The sequence below is a fragment of the Moschus berezovskii genome, chromosome 7 (assembly GCF_049115385.1).
Source record: "Moschus berezovskii isolate FMDL1 chromosome 7, NW_MosBer_1.0, whole genome shotgun sequence".
Lineage (NCBI taxonomy): Eukaryota > Metazoa > Chordata > Mammalia > Artiodactyla > Moschidae > Moschus > Moschus berezovskii.
Window position 1 is genome coordinate 73,198,868 of NC_142466.1, and position 27,077 is coordinate 73,225,944.

Consider the following 27,077-nt stretch of genomic DNA (forward strand, 5'->3'; position numbering starts at 1 on the left):
TCAATGATATTTACTATTCCTATAAACACTGCATATTTTCATGGCTTCTTGGCTTGGCATATATATTTTCACTAACTGAAAAGCCCTTCTCCCATTTCTAGAGTACAAGTGGAAAGTGTCAGGTCTTCTTAGAGTCCCTACTGACCTACACACCAAGGCCAGGGTCTGGCATGGGATTCTTCACTTTCCCCTGCCCCTCCCCTCTCTAGCATCCCCATCCATTCAACATTAACATTTCCTGTGTACTTGTTCTAGGCTCTATATTCTACCCAAAATTGGTCTCAGAGTTTTCATCCCCTTTCATAAGTTTTCAACAACATTTACATACAGTCTGATCAATTCCAAGTTGACATCCTTGACACAGGTCTCTGAAGCCCCAGACATCTGGATGCTGTTGCTGCTGCTAAGTTGCTTCAGTCTTGTCCGACTCTATGTGACCCCATAGACTGCAGCCTACCAGGCTCCCCCATCCCTGGGATTCCCCAGGCAAGAATACTGGAGTGGGGTGCCATTTCCTTCTCCAATGCATGAAAGTGAAAAGTGAAAGTGAAGTCGCTCAGTCGTGTCCGACTCCTAGCGACCCCATGGACTGCAGCCTACCAGGCTCCTCCGTCTAGGGATTTTCCAGGCAAGAGTACTGGAGTGGGATGCCATTGTCTTCTCCGCAGACATCTGGATAATTCTCTGCAGTTTCACTGTCATTTCTTTAATGAAGTTGTTAGTCATCTTTTGAATCTTTTCTGCCATTTACTTTGACTCCACATTTTCAAATTCAGTGTCATTCTCAAGTGTTCCCTTGTCATATTGCGTAGTATTCGCCCCACAGTTGTAATTTTATATTCATCACTATGTTTATTGTTGGAGTGAGAGAGGGAAGAAGGAAGAGAGGAAAGGAGGGGAGAAGAAATGAGGGACATAGTTCATGAATTCAGAAACGTAGACTAGATAGGCACAGAATGGGGACCCCTGTCGGGGTCTACAGTCATCCATGTGGCACTTCTGTCCTGTGTCAAATCGTGCATTGAAAATCAAATGGGTTAAGAGGGAAGTAAGAAGGGAGTAGAACATGTACTTGCCTGTTTTAAAACCTTGTGTTTATTTTACTTAAAAAATATACATTGATTGTTGCCGTGAAAAATGTTCTATTTAACAACCGCACCATGTGTCAATGTTTATAAACCTGTTCTGAATGTTTTATAAAAATAAAGAATGTCTATTTTGTAATATTTAGAGAGACTGCTGAGAGAAAAGTCTACATATGGAACTTCCTTCTGTTAAGCACTGGTTCCACTCAAAGTAGATTTCAGTTTAGAAAATGCATTAATAGGAACAGAGGAACATGGGAAGAAAGGATAAGTAGTCACCATGACAAATAAAAACCCTGGAAATTAATAATGATCTTTAGTCATATGAGCGGAGAAGGCAATGGCAAGCCACTCCAGTACTCTTGCCTAGAAAATCCCATGGGTGGTTGAGCCTGGTAGGCTGCAGTCCGTGGGGTCGCTAAGAGTCGGACACGACTAAGCGACTTCACTTTCACACATTGGAGAAGGAAATGGCAACCCACTCCAGTGTTCTTGCCTGGAGAATCCCAGGGACGGGGGAGCCTGGTGGGCTTCCGTCTATGGGGTCACAAAGAGTCGGACACGACTGAAGTGACTTAGCAGCAGCAGCAGTCATATGAGAGAATGCTGATCTGTATTATCCATTAAAATTATGGAAAAAGTAGAAAATATTCAAACTAGATTAGAAAAAGTATTAGTTCAATACATGTTTACAAAACTTTTACCCCATGCAAGCCACCCTGCTGAATAAAGTGAATAAGGCACAATCTCTGTCCCCCAGATACTAAGGAGTGAGTAGAGGTGAAGGGAAATGCCTATTCTTTGTAGATCAGCTAAATTTGGGCATGGATTTCTCATTCTCAATTTATGTCCAAGTATAAATATTCCCTGGAGAAGGGAATAGGCTACCCACTCCAGTATTCTGGCCTAGAGAATTCCATGGACTGTATAGCCCATGGGTTCTCAAAGAGTCGGACATGACTGAGCAACTTTCACATCACATAAATAGAAGATGGGGCTTCCCTATTGACTTAGTGATAAAGAGTCTGCCTGCAATGCCAGAGATGCAGGTTTCATCTTTGAACCAGGAAGGGTCCCTGGAGAAGGAAATGGCAACCCACTCTAGTATTCTTGCCTGGAGAATCCCATGGACAGAGGAACCAGGAGAGCTACAGTCCATTGGGTGGCAAAGAGTCAGACACGACTGAAGTGACTTACCACTAACAGTAATGATGTAGCCCATGCCCATTGTGGACTAGACATAGTTCAGACATTGCTGTACACACTGTATAGATATTAAGTTTTTTAGTAACAACATAATTAGTGTTGTGAGGGAGAGACTTCTTTATCCTTTTATAGGTGAGGAAACTGAGGCACAGAGAGGTTAAGTAAGTTTTCCACTATGGAACCAATATTCAAATCCTTATAGGACAACTTCACAGATTCTTTCTCTGAGCAACTGTTCTGTGTAATGAAGGGCTGTTTGTGGGACCAGATCCAGAGGCTCTAAATATATCAGCACTAACTTATTCTCCCTGCTGATAAAATAGCAAGCATGTGTGGGGTTTTCCTTAATAATATTGTTACTGATACATTTATCAAAATAGAGCCTCAGTTTATAAAGCAAATGTTTATAACATGTAACATTGGAAAAACACTTCCTATTTACAGCTAAATATCACATTTCCCCTACTCTTTTTGGAATGTAGGTTCTGTACTCTTACAATAGAGGAAACTATTGCTTTCTATTTTAACACATAATGAGTGACTTCTGTGTCAAGTACCCCAATTGTTTATATAACTGAATTATATACAAAAGCATTTTATAAATATGAGGATTTCTTGTAAAAGTTAAGTATGATGCTAATTGGTAATTTAATGCATTATTTTGGTGTTTTCATTCAAATAAATACAGTGGATTATTTGTATTAGTTGTGGGCATATAACATTTGATTTGCTCTTATAGGAGTACAATAGCAAAAATTTTATGCTGAGTGGACTGGTGGAAACAATTTCATCTTAGCATTCATTACCAGTAAGCCCTGAGACATGAAAGTTGGCTTCTGCAAGTCATGGCATGATTGGTGATTTGAGGCTAAAGGGAGCCTCTACTTAGTGGAGATTAAACTCAAGGAGGACCACCTAGGGTTCTCCCCCATTCATATTTGGAGAGCTTATTGCTGCTGACTTACTGAACAAAATCCTCTCTATCCCAAAATATGACTATCTTTTAAATTTTTGCATTTAGCTTTTACAAATCATGTTTCAGTATTTAGTGCTAAATTTTAAAATATACATATATATTGACTTTCCAATTTGTTTCCAGATATTCAGATTAGTTTATGAACACTTGGTAGTGAATGATATTTTATAAAATAGATTCTGTTCGATGAGGCTTATTATAACTGAATTTCCAATCTAAGTATTCTATGTGATCATGTGTATTCATATTTGTTGTGTGGGCTTACCTGGAGGGCTTCTTGGTTAACACTGCAGCCCAGTTTTTGAACCATGGTTGGCAACTTTCCAATGCCTATGTGTAAATTTTGTATAAAGAGTATTTATTGTGTGATAGTTTGGTACCTAGATGATCTTGATTCTTTGCATTCTTTCTTTTCAAACACTTTCACCAGAGACGAGTCTTTGTTTCTCCTACCTCCATCCTGACCTCTAAGACATTTCCTTGTCACTGTAGTTTCCTAGCAACCCACAGTAAAACATTAAGTTTTACAGGTGCAATCTGTTTTTTCATGATAGTGGAAATGAGAAAGTGAGGGAAGAACTGTCAGTTCCAGGAGGGCTGGGCCATATCTGTCCTCTCCTGTTTTGTCCTAGTATCCAGCAGAGTTTGAGGTACTAGCATCAATATCAACTGAAAATAAAGCTGTGCTTGTGGAATAGATGGAAATTAGTTTGGGGTTGGGGGATAGGGAAGATGGAAAGAAGTGGTCTTTTAATAAGAAAATTTCGTTATTTCAAAGCAAAATCCTTGCCAAAGTAGAATTTGAAGCTGTGGAAGACTGTGCATAGAACCAGTCTCTTATATTATACACAGAAATATATAGCCAGGAGAAAAAATATTGGCCTATTCTTTACCTCATAAAATATATATTCAAGAATAGTCAGAGTATATTGAATTATGTAATAGGAAAGTGAACAAAAATAACGACATTTGTGATTTCCTATATAAAATAGGATTTTTGATTTTTCAGTCATAGAAAAGTCACAAAGTGTCTGGTTGTGAGTTCATTCTTACTGCTTAACCATCAGGAGCAAGGTACAGGAATAATCGCTAAGTGTTTCTGCTGAGTGGGGGATGGCAAACTTCTGTAAAGGATCAGCCAGCAAATGTTTTTGGCTTTGCAGGTCCTTATACTCTCTGCCAACTCTTCTTTGTTTTCAAGCTTGATTCTTTTCAAACAAATCTTGAAAAATTAGCTCATGGGACTGTACAATATCAGGCTGCAGCATTATGTGGATGGTTTCAGATGAAGGGAAGCTTAAAAGTCTGGATTTCTAAAAGCAGTTTTTGAATTTTATCTCTTTAGTAACATCTTCAGTTGAGCTCAAGTTATTGTCATTTAAGATTTTAGTTAAACTCTTATAAGATACATGATTTTTAAGTGGTTACATATCTGTATTATAATTTAGTCACTTTAGGCTTAGAAAATCTGTCAAAATACATGTTGAATCTGCCTCATAAAATATAATTTGATGACTCACATGTGGTTAATTGTTCTAGAAACTGGTGTTAGTGATCACATTAGAGAGTCAAAACATTAGGATAAAATAATTTTTTTAAAGCTATGTTTTTGTGTTTCTATCACATAATGCATTTTTCATGACTTCATTTTGCCTGAGGAGAATATTCTGGGAAATAAAATTTAGGTGCTTTAGAGTAGTGACTCTCAAAATATAGGCATAGATCAGTAGCGTCAACATCACAGGGGACTTTTTAGAAAGCCAGATACTCAGGGCTACCCACCTCACACACACACTCACCTGGTCAGTCAGAAACTCTGAGATGGGACCCAGCAGTCTGTGTTTAACAAACACTCCAAGAGATTCTGAGCCCTAGAAGATGAGTATTACTATTACAAAGCAATACAGCAAGAGGGAAGATGAGGAAAAAAATAATTCAATCAAAATAATCCAGGGAAAATCACTTACAGAAAAAAATTTATTAGCTGACTGCAAAAATAAGCCTTAATTATTAGCACTGCCTTTCAGTGACACATAAACTCTTCTGCAAAAATGTGAAAGCATTTAAATCCTTTACTATCAAGTTTTCATTAATTTATTATTATCTAATACTCTAACGGGCACATTTGAATTTAACAGTTATGTTTTTATTAAACATGTTTATTTAATTATGCAACAAAGAATAATTGTTTGATTATATGGCTTAGAGACAGAGTTCAGTGTTTATATATTTTATATTTTGTATGTGAATCAAACCGAAGAGGTGGCAAGAATACACAACAGAACTATACAAGAAAGAGCTTCATGACCCAGATAACCACAATGGTGTGATCATTCACCTAGAGCCAGACATTCTGGAATGCGAACTCACATGGGCCTTAGGAAGCATCACTACGAACAAAATTAGTGGAGGTGATGGAATTCCAGTTGAGCTATTTCAAATCCTAAAAGATGATGCTGTGAAAGTGCTGCACTCAGTATGCCAGCAAATTTGAAAAACTCAGCAGTGGCCACAGGACTGGGAAAGGTCAGTTTTCATTCCAAGCCCAAAGAAAGGCAATACCAAAGAATGTTCAAACTATCACACAGTTGCACTCATCTCACACACTAGCAAAGTAATGCTCAAAATTCTCCAAACCAGGCTTCAACAGTACATGAACTGTGAACTTACAGATGTTCAAACTGGATTTAGAAAAGGCAGAGGAACCAGAGATCAAATTGCAAACATCTGCTGGATCATTGAAAAAGCAAGAGAGTTCCAGAAAAACAGCTACTTCTTCTTTATTTACTATGCCTAAACCTTTGACTGCATGGATCACAACAAACTGGAAAATTCTGAAAGAGATGGGAATACCAGACCACCTGACCCGCCTCCAGAGAAATCTGCATGCAGGTCAGAAAGCAACAATTAGAACTGGACATGGAACAACAGTCTGGTTCCAAATTAGAATAGGAGCACATTAAGACTGTATATTGTCACCCTGCTTATTTAACTTGTATTTAGAACATCATATGAAATGCTGGGCTTGATGAAGCACAAGCTGGAATCAAGATTGTCAGGAGAAATATCAATAACCTCATATACGCAGATGACACCACCCTTATGGCAGAAAGCGAAGAATAACTAAAGAGCCTCTTGATGAAAGTGAAAGAGGAGAGTGAAAAAGTTGGCTTAAAACTTAACATTCAGAAAACTAGGATCATGGCATCTGGTCCAATAACTTCATGGCAAATAGTTGGGGAAACAGTGGAAATGGTGAGAGACTTTATTATTTTGGACTCCAACATCACTGCAGATGGTGACTGCAGCCATGAAATTAAAAGACACTTGCTCCTTGGAAGAAAAGCTATGACCAACCTAGATATCCTATTAAAAAGCAGAGACATTGCCAACAAAGGTCTGTCTAGTCAAGGCTTTGTTTTTTCCAGTAGTCATGTATGGATGTGAAAGTTGGACTATAAAGAAAGCTGAACGCTGAAGAATTGATTCTTTGAATTATGTTGGAGAAGACTCTTGAGAGTCCCTTGGACTGCAAGGAGATCCAACCAGTCCATCCTAAATGAAATCAGTCCTGAATATTCATTGGAAAGACTGATGCTGAAGCTGAAACTCCAATACTTTGGCCACCTGATAGAAAGAACTGACTCATCTGAAAAGACCCTTATGCTGGGAAAGATTGAAGGTGGGAGGAGAAGGGGATGACAGAGGGTGAGATAGTTGAGTGGCATCCCCAACTCGATGGACATGAGTTCTGAGTAAGCTCTGGGAGTTGATGATAGACAGTGAAGCCTGGCGTGCTGCAGTCCATGGGGTTGCAAAAAGTGGGTTCAGTTCTGTTGACTTAGCGACCGAACTGAGCTGACTGATGTGAATCAAATTTCTACATTTTCAAAAGGTACCTGCATAAAATGGAAGATTCTTTTCAAGTTGTGGATATAAAGCATTTTCTGGAAATAGTTAAAGTGAAGTCGCTCAGTCATGTCTGGCTCTTTGCGACTCCATGGACTGTAGCCCACCAGGCTCCTCCATTCATGGAATTTTCCAGGCAAGAATACTGGAGTGGGTTGCTATTTCCTTCTCCAGGGGATCTTCCTGAGCCAGGGATCGAACCCCAGTCTCCCGCATTGCAGGCAGACGCTTTACTGTCTGAGCCACCAGGGAAGCCCACAGATTGAAATAAATGAAAGTTGCTCAGTCATGTTGGATTCTTTGCGACCCCATGTGCTATACAGTCCAGGAATTCTCCAGGCCAGAATACTGGATTGGGTAGCCTCTCCCTTCTCCAGGGGATCTTCCCAACCCAGGGATCGAACCCAGGTCTCCTTCAATGAAGGCAGATTCTTTTCCAGCTGAGCCACAAGGGAAGCCTTGGAAAGAGTTAAACTGAACGAAATGCAGGTCCATGCACACATTAGACACAGAGTACATGGCGACAGTGTGGCAGTGGCTGGCTGTGGCAGAACACTCTTCCTAGTGTGCTTAAGGCACAACACAAAATAGGTGCGCCCTTTTGTGCTGTCACTGGACCAAATGTTGGAACAAAAACACATCCCTGTTTACTGAGAACCCTTTAATATGGTCTGCAGTAGTATTAAGTATATCTGGTGTCTTTATGTGTGTCTTTCATGGCCAGACAAAAATATATGAAAGTGTCAGCTTATGTGAAAATTGTTAAAAGTCAGAGTTTCTGGTTCAGAAATAATTAAGCCATTTGCATTGAATGACACTGATATTTAATTTCTTACCAGTCTGTGAGAACTAGTATAGCTTTTCAGAAAAACAGAAATGTTGAATGATTATTAAATGTACAGGGAGATTTTATTCAGGGGAAATTGACTTTAACATTTTTCCTGATCTTTGTTATTTACAGGATGGAAATAGGCCAGTAAAAGATAGGAGAAATTGAAATTAACCAACATTTCTAGATGATACATTTTGGGGAAGATGTGAGAAAAGGCAAACAGTGGAGTTTAGATATGTCAAATACATTAGATATGCTAAACAAGCCAGAAATATGCTACGTATGTTTATGTGTGTGTTGACTTACACATTTCAATGCACTGATAAGACTATATTATAATTAGACCACATTTTAATGTCTTCCATTGTAGGATCCGAGATGGTTCATTTTGATGGGAAGAGTTCTTTGCTGTACACATTTAAAAATAAATCCATGAATCCAATCAAAGAAGTTATTTCTCTGAAATTTAAAACCAAAGAGAACAATGGGATTCTACTCCACAGAGAAGGACCAAATGACAAACACATCACCCTGGAGTTAGTTAAAGGAAAACTCATCTTATTCCTTAATTCAGGTAAAAAAATAAAAAAAGGTGTTTCTGGAAATACTATTTAGATGAAAGTATCTTTTGTGATGAATTTTTCTTCACAGTTAAGTAGTTAATTTAAAACCAGAGTACTTTTGGATGTGAGGGTGATCTGGCTTGGCTGGAAAGGTGTTCCCTTCCTCCCTCACTGCTCCATGTGTGTTCCTCCCAAAGCTGTGAGCTTGGTTGAAGAGGACCACCTTCTCCTCCAGAGGAGGGCCATTCTTTGGTCAAGGGTATATGCGTAGCTTTGCTTCTCTGCTAGAACCTCGGAACAAGCTCTCAAGGTCCATTTGCAGGAGAACGTAGGGTCCTCAAGCTTCCAAGACTCCAGACACATCCAAATGAGGCATTCCATGTGGCAGTCTGCCTTTCTTTAAAAAACAAAACAAACATATAGCAAAAAAGAACAGTTTTTTGAAAGAAAGCTGACCCTATAAATAATTATTCTGAAGACTAGAACTGTCCAGGCAAATGGACACGTGGTCACCTACAGTTGAGCTATACTAAGAATAGCATGTGTGATCTTCAGTAGGCTTTTATGGAAAAAGTTTTATTTCTTGATAATCATGTAAGATCAGTAGTAGATGCTCAGTAAATAACCTGATAATATCGTGATGACATGGGTGGCTTATCATAAACTTTTGAAGTAGTCCTATGAATGAGGACCTAGGAAGAAAATATTTTCAAGAAAAATGAAAATTCAGTACATAATAATAACAAAACAAGTTAGATAGAAGATGTTACTCAATATCAAAGAAGATTGTATTTAAGATTAAGATAAAAGCAGCTCGCCAGTTCTTGGGATAAAAGAATGTAAGGAAAGTGTTACTGATGTGAGAAGTCATGCTATTGAGCTAGATGGAGCGGTGCATTTACACTTCCTTTCTTTTCAGGTCGTGCTAACTTGCCCTCGCCTGATGCTCTCATGCTGGGCAGTTTGCTGGACGATGAACACTGGCATTCTGTTCTCATTGAGCTCCTCAATACAGATGTCACCTTCACTGTGGACATGTACACTCATCATTTTCGGGCAAAAGGAGAGCCCAACTATGTGGATCTCGATTATAAGGTGTGAAATGACTTTTAAGTATTACAGATTTTATCATTTAATTGCAGCGTAATCTTCTAGAGAAAATACTACTACACTGACAAATTCCCTTTCCTAATAATTCATAGTTCTGATAAAATATTTCCTATGTGTGGTAACTTCATACTGGAAGATACATGCTCAAGCTATTGAGACATTTTATTCCTTACAGATGTTAGTCTTCACATTAGAGTAAATAGTTGTTAAATTTAGGAAATCCATACATGAAGAGCTACCAGTTCAACAAAGAATATTTTTAAATGCATTTGTTCACACAGTTCTTCTGCATTTCATCTGGTGTTTGACTGAGAATATTACCTTGGAGATTTCTTTGTTTTAGGGCAGTCCTAAACAGAATTAGCTACCTAGGATAATTTAGAGAAGTAATCCACATATAGTCCAATCTGAATTTTTTAAGTAACAAGAAAGCCAAATGCACGCATCTCAGAATACTGTATCTTGGGGTTTTTAAACACCTGACGATATTTGCAGCATGTTGCCCATGTGTGTCTAATATACACTGAAATGCATTGTTTGTTCCGCCAGTTCTGCTGAGCATATCTGTCAGCAAACCAGGTTTCAACATTCACTTGGTATGAGTGGCCTCAGCAGCAGGGACCAGCTGGAGATTCTGGTCTTGAATGATATTATTAGTGGCTTTGTAATTCTAATCTATCAGAGTCATGGCAAAGAGCAGGATCCCACAGTCTAGTTTATAAAGTAGAATATCGTCACAGTAGGCTGCCTTGTCATACAAATTGAGATTTACTGTGGGCATAAAGATGCAATATTCACCATCAACAAAAATGACAGAACTATATGAGTAGCAGCAACTTGTAAGAAGGATATTTAATATATTTATCTCAATGTAATAAATAGAGCATTGGTAAATACATATAAAACCTCCTTCAAAATTAGCATGATAATATAAAATAATGCCAAGCAGATTTGAGACAATTACCACTATACCTGCTAATCAAACATGTTTAGGCAGATAATCAGGAAATCATTAAACAGTGTTATTTATGTCATTTTTTTCTTTCTAAGATCAGCTTCGGAGGGATTCCTGGACATGGAAAATCAGTGGCATCCCCACATAAAAACTTTCATGGCTGCTTTGAAAATCTCTATTATAATGGAGTGGATATCATTGATTTGTCCAAGAAACACAAGTCACAGGTCCTCATCATGGTAAGAAAGTCTATACGCAAGTTCAAGAGAAAAGGGAACTGCAGTTTGATTGATTCAATTTTATTTTTTTTTATTTCAAGTTTTTATTTTTTAAAAAATTTTTATTTAATAAATGGTACAAAGCACAATGCCAAAAAGATTAACAGTTAAAATTGATTCAATTTAAAAATATACCTCTTCTGAAGGCAGGGAAGGTACAAATCATGTGTATAGTTATCCCTAGATATCCTTGGGGAATTGGTTCCAGGACCCCCGAATTGGAGCAATGGATGCTGAAGTCCCTCGTATAAAATGGCACCGTGTTTGCATATAACCTAGTCATATCCTTCCATATACTTTAAATCAACTCTAGATTATGTGTAGTACCTAACATGATGTAAATGATATGTAAATAGTTATAAATACAATGCAATTGTTATGTGAGTAGTTGCTGGTGCTGGTCAAGTTCAAGTTTTGCTCTTTGGAACTTTCTGAAATTTTTCTTTCTAAATATTTTCCTGGTTGGTTGGTTGTATATGAGGATGCAGAACCTGGGTATACAGAAAGCCTACTGTACTTTTTTAGTTTACGTGTGGCTGCATTTTTATGTGTTTGTGGAAATAGATGAATAGTTTCACAAAAATGTTAAAGTGCAATCATATTCAGGCATTTAATGCAGTGTTTTTCTTTTCAATTGGTTTCTTCCTTCTTTCTCCATATTCTCCACATGGCTACAGTCCCTCTGTCAAGCTGGGATGTTACTAAGCTAACATTTGTCCTTCCTTGTTTGGTGCATAGTAATGGAATCCTCTATAGATAGACAGACTCATACTCACACATGTATTTATGAATCTGCATGCTTCCGCATTTGACATTGTTTAAAAAAAATCATTTTATAAAAGTTTTTCTCCATCTAGATTTTTTGATTCAGCAATATCTTGTAAGAATTCTTTTCCATTATCAGGAATAGTTCTACATTAGAATATCTATATCACTATCCATTAGGAAAATGTACCATTATTTAACTAGTCATTTCCTACTCAGGGCGTTTGCTTTATCTCGACTTTTTTACCACTATAAGCTGACAGTTGCACATGTGTGCTCAGTACAGGGGCTTCCCTTTTGATGGGATAAAATTCCAGAAGTAGAATTTCTTGGTCACAAGTTTTATACAGTTTTACATTTTAATAAACATTGTTGGATTGTTTTCCAAAAAGCTATAACATGACATTTTCCACCAGCAATGTATGTTAGAGCCTTCCATCACATCTCAGACAGCCCTCATATACCCTTGCCAGCTCAAGGAACATGAACTAATATCTCTTTGTTACTTTGTGTTTGTGGGACTACTGTTGAATTAAATAATCTTCTCACCTGTTTTTTGTCCATTTGGACTTGTTTTTCTGATCATTGTTCACTCTTATTCTTTTGCCTAATTTTTATTTTATTTTATTTAATCTTAAATTTTTGGTCAATTTACAAGACAGTTTTATATTTGATAGATAACCCTCTGTCATTCATGGTCCATATATTTTTTTCAGATTTATCAATCTTATATTAAATATTACATGATATGTTGAGTATATAAATATTTTTACTTATATATGGTCATTAGGTCTGTATATTTCTTTATAGCTTTGGAATGTCTCTAAAACCCTATAATCTATACATGGTCTCATGGATTTTCCTGTAAGAACTTTTAATTGGTTTTATTTAGTTTTTAAATTGAAAAAACTAAATCTTTGAAATTTATTCTTTATGTGATATAGGATTAATTTTTGTATTCTACCTGATAGATATCCATTTGGTCCGACACTGTTTAATAACTAACCCACCCTTTATCCCACATAGTTGAACTTCCTTACATACTAAGTTTTACCAGGTGGCTCATTGGTAAAGAATCCACCTGCCAATGCAGGAAATGTAGGGGATGAAGGTTCGATAGCTGGGTTGGGAAGATACCCGGGCAGGAGGAAATGGCAATACACTCCAGTATTCTTGCGTAAAAAATCCCATGGACAGAGGAGCCTGGACAGCCAAGTTCATGGGGTTGAGAAGAATTGGACATGACTGAGCACACATACGTGCTAGCTTTATTAATATGTAACTATATAATGTATATTATAGATTATGCATATGTATTATAGCTATATATTATATATTAATATATAACTAATATATTCTCAGATCTTTTTGTGAGTTCCTTATTCTGTCCCACTGCTATGTCTATTCCTATACCAATAACACACTGATTTGCTTACAGTAACTTCATGGTATGTTTCGCTATCTGGTAAGTTAAGTTCTGTCTCACTAGTTTTTTATTTGCATTATTTTGTTTGGAGAGGAAGAGTAATGTTTGGGTATGTATTCTGCTGTCTGAAATCTATAGAAAAGTTTTTAATTTCAGACAAAATTCTTGTAGAGGATTTAATTGGAATTATATTGAGCCTGTCCTGTCTAAGGACTATGATTAAAAATAGTTTGTTTCTGGAGCAGTAGACATATCATAAAGATTAAAAATATCTTTAAAAACAGAATTATATACAAATAAAAACAGCCTGCTAGACAGATCAGATCTTAGGCTGGGTGATAGCCTTGGGTGATTTGGTTTGTAAGAACTTCAGAGAAGAGACCAGCCTACCTGTGGCAGCACCAGCCTGGCCACATTCTTTTCTTTAAACATGCAAAAGCACATGTCCTACCTATAGTAAGATGTTATCACCTGAGTGATACACTTATAATCACATTTACACAATCAAGACAAGTACAAGAAGGTTCTTGGAGTAAGTTATCCTTTGTGCTAGCCTTCACATTGGACAAAAACATCTAGCACCTCAAGAGAGGAAAACTGTCTCTTTTGTGTTGTATCCCACACCCAGCATTGTTGCTCTTGTTCAGTCACTCAGTCGAGTCTCTTTAGGACCTCATGGGCTGCAGCATGCCAGACTTCCCTGTCCTTTACTATCTCCCACAGTTTGCTCAGATTCATGTCCATTGAGTCTAGAATGCCATCCAGCCATCTCCCATCCTCTGTTGCCCACTTCTCCTCCTGCCCTCAGCATCAAGGTCTTTTCCAATGAGTCGGCTCTTCACATCAGGGGGCCAAAGTATAGGTGTTTCATCATCAGTCCTTCCAATGAATATTCAGAGTTGATTTCCTTTAGGATTGACTGGTTTGATCTCCTTGCTGTCCAAGGGGCTTTTTAGAGTCTTCTAAAGCCCTATTCAAAAGCATCAATTATTTGATGCTCAGCCTTCTTTATGGTCCAGCTATCACATTGATATGTGACTACTGGAAAGACAGTCGTTTGGACACCCAACATTAAGTCTGGGAAAGATGTGGCTCAGGATTCCTTTGCAAATGCTTAGTAATGGAGATAGTTCCTTAGAGACTCAGAAATAGGTTTTCCCAGCTGAACAGCACTTTTTCTTTTCATTTTTATTTATTTTTGGCTGCACTGGGTCTTCATTGCCCTTTTGTTGCTGTGTGTGCACGGGCTTTCTCTAGTTGCGGTGAGTAGGGGCGACTCTCTAATTGCGTTGCATGGGCTTCTCATTGTGGTGGCATCTCTTGTTGCAGAGCATGGGCTCTAGGACTCACAGATTTCAGTTGTGGTGCATGGGCTTAGTTGCCCCATGGGATGTGGGATCTTAGTTCCTGGACCAAGAGTCAAACCCATGTCTCCTGCATTGACAAGTAGATTCTTAACTACTGGGCTACCAGGGAAGTCCTTGAACAGTGCTTTAAGGGACCTATAAGGCAAATCTGGATTTAAGTTTGATGGAGAAGTCTCATTTAAAAAATCCTAGATTGCTGAATTGTTGATAAGAAATTCAGTAAGTCTTGGAAAATCTGTTGTCTGTGAAATGGAAGCATTCCAACTATGCTTTCCTAAAGTCTGTTTCACTGTGTTCACAGGGAAATGTGTCCTTCTCCTGCTCACACACGCAAACTGTCCCCATGACTTTTCTGAGCTCCAGGAGTTACTTGGTGCTGCCAGGCACTTCCGGAGAGGACAAAGTGTCTGTGGTCTTCCAATTTCGAACATGGGACAGAGCAGGACTGTTGCTGACCAGTCAGTTTCAGCAAAGGTCAGGAGCTCTCGTCCTTGTTCTTCGTGATGGAAAACTCAAGCTGAGTCTCTCCCAGCCTGGACATCCAGCCAGGGACATCACAGCAGGTAATAAACTTCCTCCCTGAGATAACGCATAGGTATTTGTTGTGACTATATCCTCTTGCATGTAAACCTAAGAAGGGTAATCTTTAAAATAAATGAATGGCTGAATACATAAGATATTCATAATCCTACTAGAGAGAACTAGATTGCTTTTTCCTTTGAAATAGGTAACTCCAGGCTGTTGGTGTGTCAGTCAATATGACGTAGCATAATTATCAAAAAGTTTAAAAATAAATGATCATAAACTTGTGGTTACCAAAGGGATAAATTAGGAGTTTGAGATTGACAGATATTCACTACTATTAATAAAAATGGATAACCATCAAGGACCTACTGTTATAGCACAGGGAAGTTTACTCAGTATTTTGTAATAACCTAAAAGGGAAAAGAATATGAAAATGAACATGTATATTTATACATATATATATATATATATATATACACACGTGTATGTATATGAATCACTTTGCTCCACACTTGAAGCTAACACAACATTGTAAACCAACTATAATAAAAAATTAATGAAAGAAAAAAATTTATTTATAAGTTTGAGTTAGAATCTAGAAGTAAACTTGAATTACTAGAAGGCATTAGATTATCCTAAGGAGTCTTAAGAAAATGGATTTCTTTGAACTGTTTTTTAAACCTATATACACATTGATTTTCAAAATATTATGTTACTTTTCTTTCTTATGTCTGAGCCATTGCTTCCTTTGTTCCTACTTGTTTTTGGTGAGACTGCTTCTAAGTGGGTGAATGTTTTCTGAGAAGAACCTGTTTATTTCTAGACTCACTTCTGAGTTGTGAACTTTGGGGACTGCTTTACATTTAAAACTGATAAAATTTAAACCTAGGTGGACTCATGGCATGTCATTCCCTGAAGGTTTAATGTGGAAGACCTGTCTTGTCTGATCTATGGTTATCAGTTTGGGACTGAAAAGCTAGGAATGAAGACTAAATTTTACTTTCTTTTTATAAATAAATTTAAAAAATACATGACGATCAGCATGTAAATGAACAGAGTTGACAGTGTCAATTCAGATTCAGTCAATTGCTTAAATCTTGGCTCAACAGTAAACTATCTGCCTGCAATGCAGGAGCCACAGGTGACGTGGGTTCAATTCCTGGGGCAGGAAGATCCGCTGGTGGAGGAAATGACAACCCACTCCAGTATTCTTACCTGGAGAATCCTGTGAATACAGGAGCCTGGAAGGCTTCAGTCCATAGGGTTGCAAAAAGTCAGACATGACTGAGGCAACTTAGCATGCGTGCATAATTTACATGTGATACGAACTAAAAGAGATAGCTTTTTAGTGTTGTTCATGTGGGTACACACTGTCCTTCCCCCCCCAACATATATATGTCAGGTATCGAATTTTTGGTAAGCTGGCACTGACACAGCACATAAATATTTTATTGCGCCAATTTTAAAGGTTTTACAGTGTAATGTACCATTTTTCAGAAGCAAACCAAAGGTGAATTTCTTGTGATGCTTGCTTCTTACTTTAGCAGCATTTGAAGGGGAATCTTTAATGCAGTTGAAGTAGATGGAAAATAAGACAGGCTGCAAAATTTTTTCACTTTAAATGTTGTATTAAGTACCCAAATGTGTACCAAATTGAAACTTAAATTTCATTAAATGATATTGAAAAGGCATCTTATATCCTATTTCCTGGTTGTAGATAATTTTTCCTAATAGTTATCTCAGGATAGTTCTGAAGAACTGGAGAAATGTACCAAAAGTGTAGACTCTGGTGCATGTGTGTTGCTGGGGCAGGGCTAAGGAAGTGGGTCATAGAAACAGAGGAAACGTGGGAGCAATAAAGGAAAAGGAAAAAATGAATTCCTGTATTCACGCTTTACGACAGAGGATGAGATGGCTGGATGGCATCACCGACTTGATGCACATGAGTTTGGGTGAACTCCGGGAGTTGGTGATGGACAGGGAGGCCTGGCATGCTGCGATTCATGGGGTCGCAAAGAGTCAGACACGACTGAGCAACTGAACTGAACTGATTCACCCTTTATAAGAAAAGACACAATTCTACCCTTTGCCAAGTTGTGTGTAGTGCCGTGGTCATTATCCTCTGTTAGTAGAATAAACTATTTGATTTATGAGGTGGTGTGTGAGAGGACTCCTCTCCCTTGCATGTTTCCAGGTTTGCCTTTGATAAGCAGCCCACTTGTTCTCATGAAGCCTCAGGGTCTTCATCTTTAAAATGACACTAATAGGTGTTATGGTAGGAATGCAGGGATATAACATATCTAAACCCTTGGCACCATAGTGTCAATTAGTAATAACACAACAACCATTAGTTATCAATATTTCAACACTAGCACTACAACCATGGCATCACCCCCAAGACTGAGGCCTTTAGAGGGACTGGAAGGGTGTGGTAGAATCAGCATCATATTTATAGTTGCACAAATCAAAAGTCCAAAATCTATTTTCTGGTCTCCATCCATCCTTTGACAATCATGTTGCCTGGGAAACAGACTGTCTTTTTATCAGAAGTGGGCTGACTTGAAATCACACTGAAGAAAAACAAAGGATGAGATTTATAATGGAGAGAAGGAGACAATGAATATAAATGCCTGCATTTTATTTTTAAATTAGAATGGCCAATTCTTACTAAGAACAGTCTTGTATCACATAGACGGATGACATCTACTACAAATTAAAGATATTCTGGAGTGCTTTCTGCAAATTCTCCGTGTGAAATACCTCAATATGCTAGATCAGCGGTCCCAGCCTTTTTTCGCACCAGTGACTGGTTTTGTGGAAGACAGTTTTTCCACAGACCTGGTGGGGAGGATCAACTCCATCTCAGATCATCAAGCATTGGATCCCAGAGGTTGGGGACCCCTGTGCCAGATAAACAGAGAGAGAGAGAGAGAGAGAATGAGATGGAGAGAGAGAGGGAAGGAAAAGGTGGTCAGGTGAGAGAGAGAAAGGAAATATTTCAGAAAATCAAACTAGGTTTTAATGACAGCTTTTAAGTGAATATAGTTATTATACTGACAGGTATACCACATAACAATTAAGAGAAACCCCAAATGATAAGGCTGAAAAGAACATGTAGAGATTTTATTTTATTTTCTGGTTTATCCTCAATAGCTCTAAAATTACAGAACTTCTTTGAAAACTTTATTTCAGGTTCAGTTTCATAATACATGTTTTAAGTATCTAACTTGAATCCTCCATATTCTAGATTTATTTCAACTTTTCTCATGATTTTTCATGAGTGAGTGTTGAATCTTTGATAATGTTTCTGACTTCACCAATAAAAAACAAAAAGCAAGAGTGCAGCACTTTTACTGTCTGCACATGGTAGTAGTAACTAGTGACTTTAAAGCTATCCCCTTCCTGAAAATGAAAATGTTTTTGGATGCATTATAACTAATATTTAACAGTATGAGAAAAACAAAATTTTAGCTGCTTCACAGCAGGATCTTTGACCTTCTGGGTCATGCTGGAAACATTTCTGGCTCAAGTGGATCTTACATGTGTGCTAAGTCATGTCCGACTCCTTGAGACCCTATGGACTGTAGCCCACCAGGCTCCTCTGTGCTTGGGATTCTCAAGGCAAAGATACTTGAGTGAGTTGCCATTTCCTACTCCAGGAAACAGAGTGGTTTGGAGTGGATTAGATTGGAGTGGATATTGGAGTGGATTGCCATTACTTCCTCCAGGCTATCTTCCTGACCCAGGGATCGAACCCGTGTCACCTAAGCTCCTACATTCCCGGCAGACTCTTTATTGCTGAGCCACAGGGGAAGCCCCAAGTAGATCTTGGTGGTGGTAGTTTAGTTCCTAAGTCGTGTCCAACTCTTGTGACCCCATGGACTGTAGCCGCCAGGCTCCTCTGTCCACGGGATTCTCCAGGCACGAATACTGGAGTGGGTTGCCATTTTCTTCTCCAGGGGATCTTCCCCATCCTGGAATCGAACCCAGGTCTCCTGCATTGCAGGCAGATTCTTTATCAACTGAGCTATGAGGGAAACCCCAAGTGAATCTTGAGTCCAAGTCATTAATGAGAGAACCAGCAGGAAAAAAAAGCTGGTTTGAAGAGCATTTGAAGGACATGGATTTACATGGTCACATGGGTTGTAAATACCAAAATGTGACATGAATTGGATAGGACTGGTTAGCTTTCTACCAGAAATATGCACTTATTTTGGGGGGGTAGACTAAAATCCCCTAGCATAACTTCTAATTCATAAGACTGACTTCTAAACTTACAGAACTGTAAAGAGTTTGGACCTTTAACATTCGTCAAATATGTTAGTTAAATATATTGGGACATACCAGAAGATGCTCATATTGGAGTCATTCATGCTCACCAGTATGCTCAGTCTGTCAGTCAGATCAGTTGCTCAGTCATGTCCGAATCTGCGACCCCATGGACTGCAGCATGCCAGGCTTTCTTGTCCATCACTAACTCCTGGAGCCTACTCAAACTCATGTCCATCACGTAGGTAATGCCATCTAACCATCTCATCCTGTCTTTCCCTTCGCCTCCTGCCTTCAATCTTTCCCAGCATCAGGGTCTTTCCAATGAGACAGTTCGTTGTTTCAGGTAGTCAAAGTATTGGGGTTTCAACTTCAACATCAGTCTCTCCAGTGAATATTCAGGACTGATTTCCTTTAGGATTGAGAGGTTGGATTTCCTTGCAGTCCAAGGGACTCTCAAGAGTCTTCTCCAACACCACAGTTCAAAAGCATCAATTCTTCCGCTCTCAGTTTTTTTTATAGTCCAACTCTCACATCCATACATGACTACTGGAAAAATCATAGTTTTGACTAGAAGGACCTTTGTTGGTAAAGTAATGTTTCTTCTTTTTAATATGCTGTCTAGGTTTGTCATAGCTTTTCTTCCAAGGAGAAAATATCTTTTAAATTTCATGGCTGCAGTCACCATCTGCAGTGATTTTGGAGCACCCCAAAATAAAGTCTCTCACTGTTTCCATTGTTTCCCCATCTATTTGCCATGAAGTGATGGGACCAGATGCCATGATCTTAGTTTTCTGAATCTTGAGTTTTAAGCCAAGTTTTTCACTCTCTCTTTCACTTTCATCAGGAGGCTCTTTAGTTCTTCCTCACTTTCTGCCATAAGGGTGGTGTCATCTGCATATCTGAGGTTATTGATGTTTCTCCCAGCAATCTTGATTCCAGCTTGTGCTTCATCCAGCCCAGCATTTTGCACGATGTACTCTGCACGTAAGTTAAATAAGCAGGGTAACAATATACAGCCTTGAAGTAATCCTTTCCTGATTTGGAACCAGTCTGTTGTTCCATGTTCAGTTCTAACTGTTGCTTCCTGACCTGCATACAGATTTCTCAGGAGGCAGGTCAGGTGGTCTGGCATTCCCATCTCTTTCAGAATTTTCCACAGTTTATTGTAATTCACACAGTCAAAGACTTTGGCATAGTCAATGAAGCAGAAATAGATGTTTTTCAGGAGCTTTCTTGCTTTTTCAATGACCCAGTGTATGTTGGCAATCTGATCTCTGGTTCTCTGCCTTTTCTAAATCCAGCTTAAACATCTGGAAGTTCACGGTTTACGTACTGTTGAAGCCTGGCTTGGAGAATTTTGAGCATTACTTACTGGCATGTGACATGAGTGCAATTGTGCAGTAGTTTGAGCATTCTTTGGCATTGTCTTTCTTTGGGATTAGAATGAGAACGGACCTTTTCCAGTCCTGTGCCACTGATGAATTTTCAAATTTGCTAGCATATTGAGCGCAGCACTTTCACAGCATCTTTTAGGATTTGAAATAGCTCAACTGGAATTCTATCACCTCCACTAGCTTTGTTGGTAGTGATACTTCCTAAGGCCCACATGACTTCGCATTCCAGGATGTCTGGCTCTACGTGAGTGATCACACCATCATGGTTATATGGGTCATGAAGATCTTTTTTGTATAATTCTTCTGTGTATTCTTGCACCTCTTCTTAATATCTTCTGCTTCTGTTAGGTCCTTACCATTTCTGTCCTTTATTGAGCCCATCTTGGCATGAAATGTTCCCTTGGTATCTCTCATTTTCTTGAAGAGATCTCCAGTCTTTCCCTTTCTATTGTTTTCCTCTATTTCCTTGCATTAATTGCAGAGGAAGGCTTTCTTATCTCTCCTTGCTATTCTTTGAAACTCTGCATTCAAATGGGTATATCTTTCCTTTTCTCCTTTGCCTTTAGCTTCTCCTTTCTCTTCCTTTGTAAGGCCTCGTATGACAACCATTTTGCCTTTTTGCATTTCTTTTTCTTGAGCATGGCGTCAAAAAAAATCAAGCAGTCATCTCACTGTTGCTTTTCAATGAATGCAAGTTTTTTTTTTATGAACCCCTTCCTTGTTGACCAAGACAATTTCTAAAGATTCCAATTATTCCTGCTCCCACCCCCTCAGTTGAAACATTCATGTCTGGGGCCTGCTGTGCAAGCTGCAGTGCCCTCCTGTGGAGGGGACAAATTCCTTGCTGTTGGCCAAATAACTCATTTTGTCCACTGTCATGTGAGCAGAATGGGCCTGTGCCACATCTGAGTAGAAGCTGCCAACACCATAGCAAGATTCTGCCAAATGCTGTTTTCTCTCTGGAGAGAGACAGGGGTTGGGCTGTGTATTAGCCTTGGTGCTGCTTGAATGAATGCCTAGAGCAGAAAGGATAGAGTCAGATGGCCTGGGGCCAGATCAAGAAACAAACCCTAGTTGTTACTCATTGAAACTTGGCTGTTGTTTATGTCCACAAAATTACCTAGTAGAAGCTAACACACACACACTGTGTGGGTGAGTGTACTGGGACACCTAAGGCTTATTGATGTACTTGCATGACACAGCACTGTGTTTTCATTCAACAGAAGACCCTACAAGTTGGTCTGTAGTAGATGTTAGAGTCATGCACAGTTGGTGGGCAGTCATTCAACTAATTTATCATTCCAGCTCCATCACTTGAAGAAAATATAGATGTTTCATCTCATAGATTCAAGAGACATTGACTACTTTGCAGGAATTAATAGTAGTTTTAAAAAATGATAGGCTTCCCAGGTGGTTCAGTGGTAAAGAATCCATCTGCCAATGCCGGAGACATGGGTTTGATCCCTGGGTCAGGAAGATCCCCTGAAGTGGGCAGTCCACTCTAATATTCTTGCCTGGAAAATCCCATGTACAGAGGATCATGGAAGACTGCAGTTCATCGGGTCACAAAGAGTTGAACACAAACATGACTGAGCATGCAGGCATGTCCTGTGAGGATAGCTGGAATACATTGTATCTTATTTGGAAAGAAAAACAGAAAATGTAAAAATGACATAAAATGAAAAACACAATTCCCACAATCAAAAATGACGGTTATTATTTAACAATATTTCTTGCCATTCTTTTCCATTTTTATCCAATGTTTGAATATGTACAGACACACTTTAATGTAATGCTTTTATAAACTTTTATTCTATTCTATGAATTTTCATGTTTTACTAATACTTAAATTGTTATTTTTAAAGACTGTCAGTATATTTTTTTAAATAATCTGCAAGAATATTATAGATAATGACAATATATGAAAGTGAGAACAAGTTTTTATTTTTATAAGTTGCATCTTTGGAAAATACCTGTACTTCTCAGCATCACAAACTATCAGTGGGCTAGATGAGGCTAAAATATGTCTGATGCCATGTAATTGGAAGTACTTTATGATTTCATGATTGTTCAGGGTCATTCATAGAAATTTTATTCTCTTAAGGCCCTAGGACTGAAACAAACCAATGCTGTGTTTTTCAAAGCGGGATGAGTGATCCACTCTTGTTTTCACTTTACCCCTTCATTCTGATTTCTTTCTTTGCACCCCCCCGCTTTTTTTTTTTTTTCTATTTGCACCTTTTTGACTAAACTGAATGATGAGAAAGTGAAGTATATCCCTGGCACTGTGCATAGAGGCCATAGTAATCCTAACTGAACATAATCATTTTTGTTATTACATAAACAAACACCAGACAGACCAGTCCATGACTGATGGATCAGACACAAGGATCCTCTGCAACCACAAAATTACTCAACAAGACCCTCTTCCAGCTGACATGGGTAGCACCTTCTGGATAAGCATGCCCAACATACCACGTAACCTAACCGCCTGCTTAGAAGCCCCTGGACAAGTCCACATCTATCCTTCACTTCTCTCTGTCTCTCTGTGTCCCCTGTGGTGCCTTCTTCATTGGGCAGCCAGCTCAGTGACCTAGGTGGGCTTCAGGTGAGTTCTTGGTGCTCTGTGGGAGGTGGCCCAATGTATGCATCATATTGTTTTCAAGTACTTGCTCTGTTGAAGTATTAACAAGGTTTATAGGAATTAATTTTAACCCATTTTGTTTACTTCCAGGTGCTGGATTGAATGATGGGCAGTGGCATTCTGTGTCCTTATCTGCAAGAGGGAATCACCTGAGTATGATGGTGGATGGTGAGGCAGCCTCCATGGCTCATTCCTTGCGTGGGCAGATTGAGTCAGGGGACACCTACTATTTGGGAGGTAAGTGAAAGGAACTGGGCTGCATTGGTAATCAAACCATCTTTACCTTTTCTGCTCCTGCCTTCTAAGGAAATTCATATTTTTACATGAAAATTAATAGTGAAGAATGATTTTTCTCTTTTAGTTGTAGTCATTGGGAATTTTGAATGATCAAAGATGATAAATTGTGGTCTAAAAATGAAAGTTGGATAGATGGCCTTGTTTAAAATTGCGTATCTTAAGGTTGGTTTTAAATTTGGCATTTGTTTTCAACTACGGTTGCACATTGCAATCACCTGGAAGGATTCAAAATGCTGATGCCTGGCTGCATCCCCAGAAATTCTGATTTAACTGGTTCCATGCTGTGTGCTTATGCTTAGTTGCTCAGGTGGATTCTTTATCTTCAATGTGGTCTGAGCCACCAGGGAAGCCCAAGAATGCTGGAGTGGGTAGCCTATCCCTTCTCCAGGGGAACTTTTTGACCAAGGAATTGAACTGGGGTCTCCTGCATTGCAGGTGAATTCTTTATGAGCTGAGTGACTAGCGAAGCCTGACCTGGACAACAGGTTTTTGAATACTCTCTGGTGATTCTATGTGAAGAAAATACTGAGGGTCATTGTTCTCTATTTCTTACCTTTAATACCTTGCCATCAGGAGTTTTCCTAATGCCAAATGACACTTATAATCTTTCCTTCAGCTTTTATGTGCCAGTCTTTTTGCTGCATGTGGGTGTTCTTCTGTCTCTTGGCTTCTTTTCTGCCTGGAGCCTGGCTACTCAAAGTGTGGTCCATGGACCAACAGTATCAGCATCACCCGGAAGCTCTTAGAAAGGCAGATGCGCCATCCGGACTTCCTGAACCAGAATCTGCATTTCACCAAGATCCCCAGGAGGTCTGCTGCATTTTAAAATTTAAGAAACTTGGACTTCCCTGGTGGTCCAGTGGTTGGGATTCTGCCAATGCAGGGGACACGGGTTTGGTCCCTGGAATGGGAAGATTCCACATGCTAAGGCAGCTAAGCCCGTGCACCACAACTGCAGAAGCCCAAGGCCCTAGAGCCCATGCTCCCCAACCAGAGAAGCCACCCCAATGAAAAGCCCACACACCACAACTAGAGGGTAGCCCTGCTCACTGCAACTAGCAAAACCCATGTGCTGCAACGAAGATCCAGCACAGCCAAAAATAAATAAATAAATAATTTTTTAAAAAGATGTCTATTCCCACTGCCTAATACAGAAGGGCATCATTATACACAACAGAGGAAGAGATTAATTCAATGGCTGTTAATATGTCATGAATGCATGTTCAGTCATGTCCAATTCTTTGCGACCTCATGGACCATACCCCCCCGCCTCCAGTCTCCTCTGTCCATGGGATTTCCCAGACAAGAGTACTGGAGTGGGTTGCCATGCCCTCCTCCAGGGGATCTTCCTGACCCAGGGACTGAACCCATGTTTCCCCCATCTCCTACACTGCAGCTGGATTCTTAACTGCTGAGCCACAGGAGAAGCCATTAATATGTCACTCATTGCTCAGTGATGGATTTGACCAAGACATCACCAGTCCGTCTCCCTGGGATGTAGTCAGTGGGTGTTTGCCTGCTTAGTGAGCTTTGATTGAGTCCATCCAGGATCTTTTCCACCAGGGAGGGGGAACTTCTGAGGGTAATAAATCTCCATCCCTGGAGCATTCAAGTGAAAAATCCTCAGCCACTGGAAGCTTACAACTGTCAATAGTAAGACTTATTTTTAATCTTGGCTTGAAGCCCTCTCTGACATTATTGCTGTTTTGCATTTTATACTTTTTTTTTTCTAAAATAAGTTTGGAATCATGGTGGAGATAGCTTGATAGCTCAATAAGAAAGTATAAAATTCTCCCTCAAGAATTGACAATAAGTACATCAACCATGAATTGGGTTGTTTAATCTTTGAAGTCCCCTAAAGGAAACTTCATGGGGAAAGGTGGAATTGTGCCAGCAGCTTTAAAAGTTAGGATTGCTTGCTTTTCTTGTTTGCTAAATGTGATGCATTTCTGACCCAGATACTCTTAAACCTTTACACTTAAATGATGGGTTTTATAGCTCAGGAAAGGAACAAATTCCTTCAAAACTAAATAAAGAATTTATCCAAGAACTGTAATTTAAAAGATAAAATATTTTGAAGCACTGAAAGATACAGAAAGAACAATCTGTGGCTACTGTTTAATGACACAAAATAAAATACCTTTAACATTTTGTATTAAAAAGTAAAAGAAAAATACTTTTCAAATCATCTTTCATATTGAACATACTGCATACTCAGAATGCACGGCTACTTGAGAGTAGGTACTTTCAGTAGGTACTTTCCATAAATATTTACCTACTGATGCAACATGAGTCAGTTGTTACTGTGAGATAGATCTATGCACCCGCTTTAAAAAGACTATAATATTTCATAAAAAGAATATATATGGGTGCGTCCTCTTGTCTACAAAATTAACCTCTACAACACTTGAGGCATCTGTTGCTCCTCTAGACTTTCATTACCCTAGTTAAGTATTACCCTGCTTTTCTTTATATAATCTATCATCTATGTAGGTAAATTTAAACAATAAATTGTCTTGTGTCGCCTTGCTTTTAACTTTTTGAAGAAGATAAACCTGCATTCTTTCTTCTGCGACTTGCTTTTTCTGTTCTACATTAGTTTTTAAAATCCAGCCATGTGGCTATGAATAGCTGAATTTAATTAATTTTCATGGATGTGTGGCTTTTTGATGCATATTGTACCATATTTTACTGGTCCATTTTACCATTTTATGTTGATGGACATTTTGATTGTGCTCATTTTTATTTTAACAATGCTATAAATATCAGTGTAGCTGCTAAGAGACATCTTGCCAGTGATTTTTAAGTTTTTCCTTATGCATAAACTATCTGACTCCTAATAAGTACAGTTAATTTAGTGAAACAACATTCAGTACTGGGGTTTTAGTGGCATGCTCCAATGGTTGAGATGAATGAATGCTCAAGAACCCACAGTTGTCCCATTGGTTGTGCACATACACCTGGCCTTTGGCTTCATTATTATCTATTTAAGGATCCTATAGAGCTAGAGGAAATGTGTTGAAAAAGGTGTAAGAAGCCTTTCTTATGTATTTTCATAAAATTGTGTTGATATACAGAGAACTGTCTTCTTCATATGGTTTCCAAGAAGAAACAGTGTCCTTAAGACGAGTGGAATTGCGAAGGTTAAACATCGAACAAGATGGCATAATGACTTTTCTTCATTACAACTTTCCTATTTTTCTAATGTAATTCTGTGTTGGCACTGAGTAGCAAAAATAGAACTTGCAGTCGCAGCACTTTCTTCCTAACTAATGTATAAATTTAGAGAAGCCTCTATAAGCATAGCTATAAATATCTAGTTGATTCCTACAGAACAGTTTCAGACACTGATTCAAATGAAGTCAGTCAACTGTATATCTTAGACCAACATAACAGCAACTTTTTTCCTAGAGAAAGAGTATATACTACTTTTAAAATTCAAGTAAAGCCTTTGCGAGATTAAAACAAACAAG

At 38.7% G+C, this 27,077-nt stretch overlaps 1 protein-coding gene across 3 annotated transcripts in view; it reads left to right on the forward strand.

The window, feature by feature from the left end:
* The window catches only part of LOC129557341 (contactin-associated protein-like 3), a 226,172-nt gene that overhangs the window by 105,948 nt on the left and 93,147 nt on the right, over positions 1–27,077 (forward strand). For all 3 annotated transcript variants that reach the window (XM_088837704.1, XM_055427898.2, XM_088837703.1), the window contains 5 exons: positions 8,379–8,582; positions 9,491–9,666; positions 10,732–10,875; positions 14,774–15,035; positions 23,398–23,544. In XM_088837704.1, the coding sequence (XP_088693830.1) occupies positions 8,379–8,582; positions 9,491–9,666; positions 10,732–10,875; positions 14,774–15,035; positions 23,398–23,544 (933 nt within the window). The remainder of the gene's footprint in view (positions 1–8,378; positions 8,583–9,490; positions 9,667–10,731; positions 10,876–14,773; positions 15,036–23,397; positions 23,545–27,077) is intronic.